Genomic DNA, 7,232 nt, shown 5'->3' with positions numbered 1-7,232 from the left:
TTTGTGCCTATAATTAAGCTGAGATGAACCGTTCATGGCTCAGCTCATAAAAAGCTCATTCCAGCTCATGAAATAGGCTTGACAAGCATTAGGCTCGTATAGGCTCATTTTATTAATAATAAATATATATTTTATTATAGAATAAAGATGGTTGAAGTGTTTGGCCTGTAAGCAATAAGTTAAGAGTTCAATTCCTATTACTTACAAGTTTGAAACAATTATTAATTTTGTAAATGAGCTAGTTTGAGCTAGGCTTAGTTTTGTTGTTTTCGACTTTTAAAAAAATATAGGTTTTTATAAACGAGCCTTCTCGGGCTGGCTAGTTTAATCCGGGCTTTTCATGAGCTCAAGCTTGCTCAGTCTGCCTCGATACAAGAAACCAGTCAAGATTGAACACCTTCTATTGGGATTGTTCAGCTTGTTTACCAGCCTTACCTATAATTAAGGACAGATCTGGTAAACTAAACAATCCTAGACAAGTTACCCATGGCTCACCTTGAAAAGGGCTCGCTTGTGCTCAGCATGAGCACAAACAAACACACAACAACAACAACAACACACACAGGTTATTATTCAACGAACCACTGGGGTTTGAACCTGCAATGTCCCGCCTGACAGCTCCTACCAACTACATGAGCTAGTTTGTGCTGGTAAAATAAGCTCAGCAAGAGCAGCTAGTGCACGTCACCATGTGTTCATATGTTCGGACATTGCAAGTTCAAATCCCAATGGTATCCTTGTATAATTGGTAGGGATCTGCCTAACCCCAGCTTGCCTTTAAAAAAAAAGGTTGAAGTCTTTGGTTTGCAAAGAACAAGTATGGAGTTCAAATTTCATTGTTTTTAATCTTGAAACAATGTATTATTTTTTTTTGTTGTTTTTTTTTTGTTTGTTGTAGATAAGCAACTGAACCTTAGCTCAATAGGAATTAGGCTTAGCTTATCACGACAATGAGTTGAGCTTAAACACCTCAAGTTCTATTCATTGATATTTATCACTTAAGGGCAAATAAACAATTTTAAAGAACGAAAAAAGTGACACAGCCTAGAGATGTAAACAGTTCAAATTCATGTTGGATCTTTGTCCAAATCCAAATATATTTAGTCCGATTCAGTAGCCAAAGTCGGATCTGAAATAAATACTAGACCTGGTATCAAGTTTTTTTTATCCTAATGTGACTAAAATCGGACCTAGATGTATGTAATGTAGTTTTTAAGCTAATTGGATCCAGATTCAAGTTTAGCCGATTCTCATCTAACTCTAAATCTGAATTCAGATAGGCTTAGGTTGGACTCGGTAATGCCTTGATCCAAACCAAGTCCAACTTGACACAAGATGTCACAGGGACACGCCATTTTGGCTACGTGTCCCCTAGTAACACAAATGGACACGCTAACTCAGACACCAACATGTACAATATTATTTAATATTTTAAAATAATATTTGATTATATTTTAATTTTATTTCAATAAAAAACATTTTTAACATTAAAATGTAAAAAAGATATTTTTTTATTGATTAAAAATTAAAAAACCACCTGTCCTCGTGTCCCAAAATTTGAAATTTTTTTTTTTAAACTTTAAAGTCAAATCCGAATCCGGCGTCATCGAGTCCCTGTGACATAGCTTAAGCAAGTGGTTGTGGTAGGTTATCTGAGTATTTTCTTAAAAAAGAAGGGTTATATTAAATATTTGAAACTTAAGCAGTGGCATACGGTAGTCGTCTCTCTTCTCTACACGTAACTTAAAAAAAAAAAGGAGCAAAAACAATAAAAAGCAAAGGCAGGGGCGGAAAGGAAAGAGGAAGGAGACAGGTGGAAGGCTGCGTGGTCGAGCAACCTCTCCCTTAAAAAACTCTCTGGATATTCCCCCTTCCCTTCAATAAAAGCAGGAATACAAAAGGCAAATAAAAAGGAGAAGCAGAGGAAGAAGAACAAGAAGAAGAAGAAGAAGAAGAAGAAGAAGAGGAGTAAAAGTTGAGAGAGATATCGATTGATCGGACTATTTTGTATTCGGAAGAGGGAAAGAGTGAGGGGAGATTTCCGATTCCCTCTTCCGATCATCGAACTCGTCATCCTGTTTCTTTATTTTTTTCTCGCCTTTTCGATCGGTTTAACTCGATAATCGAATCGGTTTTAGGATTTTTTTTCCGTCGTGTCACGTAGCCGGGAGAGGGTCGAGGTGGATTTCCAGCCGCCCGTCCTTCTTCTCCGCTGTTTTCTCCGATCGGATGCGTTTTAGAGACACTATGCAAAGCTGTAATCCTCTTCTCTCTCTCTCTCCTGTCGTTTTCTATGATGGCGATCGGAGCTTCTCATTAACTTTCTGTTTTAAAATTCTATGTAATTCGGTTTTTCTGTTTTGCGCTTTCGATTTACTTGGAATTTGATGATTCGATTTGTTTTTTTTTTTCTTTTTAAATTCACTTTTTCTGTCAAGATTTGAAGTATTTTGATTGATCGTTGATTTTTCTGATTTCCTCTTCTTCTTCGATAATGATGATGACGATAATGAATTTATTGATTAATTTGCTTTTCTTTTTTCCCTTTTTGCTGAGTGTGTGATCTGATGACTGCGTGTTTTTGTTGTTTTGACTTGCATTGATTCTGCCGTTTCCCAGGAAAAAATATGTTTTGATTCAGTAGAAGAGGATTTTTTCTTTTGTTAGACTGGTTTACGAATATATTTACGCGTTGACGTGAATTTAGGATTTCTGTTTTGTTAATTGCCGAAAAATTTAGATGCTTATGGGAAGACTTGGCAGTGAATGATGGAATTGCTTCTTATTCTTATTGGTTATCCGTTTTGATGCGCATCATGACTTCGATAGCGGATGTTTCCGAATTGATGAGAATGATGATGCTGAGGTTGAATTTGTTCTTTTGTGCTGCTTTCCTCCTTTTGAAGTGGGTGGTTTCGCTTATAAAAAATCATCCCATATTCAGTTTGTTCAATTTGCCATTGTCTTGGGATCGGTTTCAGTGACCCTGAAAATTTTGAGAGCTTCGGTTTACATCTGAATCGACTGATCTTTGGGTTTAATTCCGAGGATTTGTTTCTGTACCTTTTAAAAATTTGATTTGTATCCATCTGGGTGATCTTGGGTTTGATCCTGTGTTTATGAGAAAAAAGAGCAAGATATATGAAAGAATGAAATCCTAGTTCCTTTCTCAGTGATTAACTTGGGAATTGCAAATTAGGATGATTTCCAAATGATAAACAGAGTGCGAATGCAGAGTTGGGCACATTAAACAATGTGTCAGGTGTAAATTTTGTCGAAATTGTTGTTGTACAAGTTATCCACTTTACTGATCAGGCTCCTTTTCTCCATCATGGTTATTATACAAGTTATACACTTTACTAATCAGGCCTTCTTTTCTCTTTCATGGAAAAGTGGATAGTTATAGAGTAAAACATGACCTGGAATAATGTATGTTTCTTGTGTAATCTTCATTTCAGATATCCTTTTCATATTGCAACTTGCTAGGCCAGCAGTTTTGGTCAAATATTTGCTCCCCATCATTTTGTCCATGATCTATTTATTCATATTCCATATATCCTTCCAAACGTTGAGCATTTTAATTATTCGGGCAGCTGCAAATAATGTTTGAAGTATTCCTTCGTTCGGTCTCCTGATCAAATGTGTTTGAGAGCATTGTGAAAGTTTACGATGATGATTGTGAATTCTGAAATGTACGTTTAGTATTAATATTAGATAGCCACATTTGTGATTTTTATCACTATTCTGTTAGTAAGCTTTTCCATTGGCATTGTATCTTGTGGTTAACAGAAGGAAGCTGAATGTGAACATTAGATGAATCCCAGCCGATAGATGTACATATCTAAGTTTTAGTCATGCAGCCTTGAGAGCGAAGAATGAATTGGTTTCTTTTTTAAATGCAGCCTCCGTTTTCCGTGCCTTTTTACTTGATTGAGGGCACTGCAAGCAGCAGTGCCCATGGACACCACCACAAGTGGACCCTTCTCGCAATCTGCAGCAATTCAATATCATGGGATTGTCGATCAGCCTCTCACCCTTGTCTCTCAGGTGCAAACATACCATCGTCAGCAGCGGCATTGCTTTGGAGAATCTACTCCTGGGGAGTTCCCTTTAGCTGCCAATCCCTCCATCGTTCTTCATGTACTCACAGGGTGTAATTTGGATCCGCACGACCTTGCGATGCTAGAGGCAAGCTTCCAGTTTTTCAATTCTCACCATACAAAGTGGCTTCTGGTTTAGAATTGATAATGCTTCTCTTTTCATTATTGAGTTTGTTGCAGGTGACGTGTTCCTTCTTCATGCAGCCTGCTCACTTTGCTCCTGATACTGAACTTTCAATATCTGAGCTCGCGGCACTGGACATGTGCCAGAAAAGAGCCATCTTTAAGCCTATGAGCAAACAAGAACGGGAGTTCCTGAAGGAGAAGTGTGGTGGATCGTGGAAATTGGTTCTGAGGTTCTTGCTGGCAGGAGAAAAATGTTGCAGGCGAGAAAAATCTCAAGCAATAGCTGGTCCTGGACACAGCATGGCGGTAACATCAAAAGGAACTGTCTATTCCTTTGGGTCTAATAATTCCGGGCAGCTTGGCCATGGGACCCTTGAAGAAGAATTTCGACCACGCCAAATCAGGTTATCTTGGATGTAGAGTTACAACATTTTTAATCTGTTTGTCAGTGTTCCTATTTCCATGTCCTGATAATTTAGTCACCTTGGCTTAGTTTTGAGAAGACAAGTTTCTGGCCTTTGTTGTACTGTTCAGATCCTTGGCTGGTATTCGAATTATTCAAGCGGCAGCTGGTGCTGGCAGGACAATGCTGATCAGTGATTCTGGGCAAGTATACGCCTTTGGAAAGGATTCATTTGGTGAAGCCGAGTATGGTGGCCAAGGGGGAAAATGTGTGACAACCCCGCAACTGGTCGACTCCTTGAAGGATATATTTGTCGTTCAAGCAGCCATTGGCAATTTCTTTACTGCAGTTCTCTCTAGAGAGGGAAATATTTATACTTTTTCTTGGGGTTCCGATGCAAAACTTGCTCACCATAGTGAACCAAATGATGTGGAGCCTCATCTCATGGGGGGTGCTCTGGAGAATATCCCTGTGGTACAGATTGCAGCAGGATACTGTTACCTTCTTGCACTGGCATGTCAACCTAGTGGAATGTAAGTTCCATATTTGAGTAGTGTCAGAATTTTTATGTATTTATTCAGCTTCTGTCCACAGCTGAAGTATCTTTATGTCTCTGCAATTGCTGTTTGGAACTCAAATATCATACTGAAAATGCTTCACTCTGTTACAGGTCTGTGTATTCTGTTGGTTGTGGATTGGGAGGAAAGCTTGGGCATGGTTGTAGAACTGATGAAAAGCAACCACGTTTGATAGAACAGTTTCGGACTTTGCATCTTCAGCCTGTTGTAGTGGCTGCTGGTGCCTGGCATGCAGCAGTGGTTGGAAAAGATGGGCGTGTCTGCACGTGGGGTTGGGGTCGTTATGGATGCCTCGGACACGGGAATGAGGAGTGTGAGACTGTTCCAAAGGTTGTGGAGTCCTTGAATGGAATCAAAGCTGTTCATGTTGCAACTGGTGACTATACAACATTTGTGGTTTCTGAAAATGGTGATGTCTACTCTTTTGGTTGTGGAGAATCTTCTAGCCTAGGGCACTCCATTGGTACTGATGGGCAGGTATTCTCCAATTCAATTTACCTTGTGTATGAGATTGTGGAGACAGTTATGCTTTTAATGATGAAGATGTCGAGAAAGATGCACATCTTTCTTTAAACAAATTCGTTGTTCATGGCATCATTATCTTGTTGGCTATGTCACAAGGGTGCGGGTGCAGATGCTGGTGCGGGTGCAGGGCTGTGGCACTTTCAAAAAACTTGGGTGGGGGGTGCGGCAAAAATATAAAAATATATATATAAAGTCCAAAAGCTATGTCGCACCCAGGGTCAGGTTGACCGCACTGGGTGCCGCACCCGCACCCGCACCCGCACCCGCACCCGCACCCGCACCCGCACCCGCACCCGCACCCGCACCCGCACCCGCACCCGCACCCGACGCGGGTGCGGCACCTAGTTGGCAGAGTCCCTGTGACATAGCTTGTTGGTCTTATGGTTATGACTGCTTCTACCCTCATGAGGTCTAATTTTGTTCTGCAGGCAAGCAGACATGTGAACGTGCTGAATCCTGAATTGGTTGCATCGCTAAAGCAGGCAAATGAAAGGGTTGTGCAAATTAGCCTAACTAATTCAATTTACTGGAATGCACATACTTTTGCTCTGACAGATTCAGGAAGGCTTTATGCATTTGGTGCTGGTGACAAGGGGCAGCTAGGCACCACACTCATGGCTCATCAGAGTGAGAGGGGCAATCCTGAGCGGGTCGATATCGACCTTACTTAAATTATACCCCATTCATGTCCTTGTTTATTCCTGTTAGCCTTGTTTATTTGCTCCACAAAGTTTTCTGCTCTTGTTTGATGTCACCCTTCTATGTTCTTGTCTAATTGTAAATATGAAATGACATGTGAATGAAAAACGGGCGAGTTAAATTGCCACTCTAGCATTGTATGCATAAATGTGCCATCAAGATTGAAGCCTTACGTTTACTTCATTATATGGATGTTGTCAGTATTTTAACTAAGATGACCAGTATTTTGTACGGTTCTATGTGCTATTTGTAGATTTCAGGCTACAACTTTGTCAATTTGCAGAAATAAGGCAAGAACGTGATCTGAATGTTGGTCTCAGAAGGATGCAAAGCTAAGCCACTAACAGTACACTTTGACATGTCTCTGTTCAGGTAAGTGCATTTACATCTGTTCTAACATGCATTTAGGGGATATATTCTGTCCTGTTCTGGAGGAATCCTTATTCTGTCACTGAGGAAATTAGAGTGTTTCTTCATTCTAGCAAGGTATTGAAGTGGCAAACCTCATAATTTCCCTTTTCTTTTTGTTCTTGTAGGAACTGTTGGCATGTCCCAACATCTTTTGGAAATTTGATTTCTGCAAATGATTTTGGAAATCCGCTGAAACTTTATGTTTGTGGTTCTTTGCAAGATATCACAAACAGCTTTCACTTTGTTTCAAGTATTTAGTTTTCTTGAATCTAATTCCTATTTACATGTACTGATCATTCTTTCTGCTAAACCACCTATTCTTTCTTTTATTGTATGCTAGTATTGTTATGTCTATTTAACAGCATTTCTATATATTTTTGCATGTTACCA

General features: G+C 39.7%; 1 protein-coding gene across 2 annotated transcripts; it reads left to right on the top strand.

Annotated features, from left to right (window-relative positions):
* The first annotated feature begins 1,813 nt into the window (after positions 1-1,813).
* Positions 1,814-6,579, top strand: LOC149811682 (Regulator of chromosome condensation (RCC1) family protein). Of its 2 annotated transcripts, none has more exons than XM_089992563.1 (6): positions 1,814-2,257; positions 3,903-4,188; positions 4,281-4,630; positions 4,761-5,162; positions 5,300-5,684; positions 6,161-6,579. In XM_089992563.1, exons 2-6 carry the CDS (start codon positions 3,958-3,960, stop codon positions 6,401-6,403), a joined length of 1,611 nt encoding a protein of 536 aa, XP_089848689.1. In that variant the 5' UTR covers positions 1,814-2,257; positions 3,903-3,957; the 3' UTR covers positions 6,404-6,579. The 2 variants fall into 2 exon arrangements, with proteins under 2 accessions (XP_089848689.1, XP_089848690.1); XM_089992564.1 differs by lacking the exon at positions 1,814-2,257 and adding an exon at positions 3,759-3,833.
* The last annotated feature ends 653 nt before the right edge of the window (positions 6,580-7,232 follow it).

This window comes from Nuphar pumila, chromosome 17, assembly GCF_984573655.1.
Source record: "Nuphar pumila chromosome 17, dmNupPumi1.hap1.1, whole genome shotgun sequence".
NCBI lineage: Eukaryota > Viridiplantae > Streptophyta > Magnoliopsida > Nymphaeales > Nymphaeaceae > Nuphar > Nuphar pumila.
Note: the sequence above shows the minus strand (reverse complement) of the source record. Positions and strands in the feature narration are given on the sequence as shown.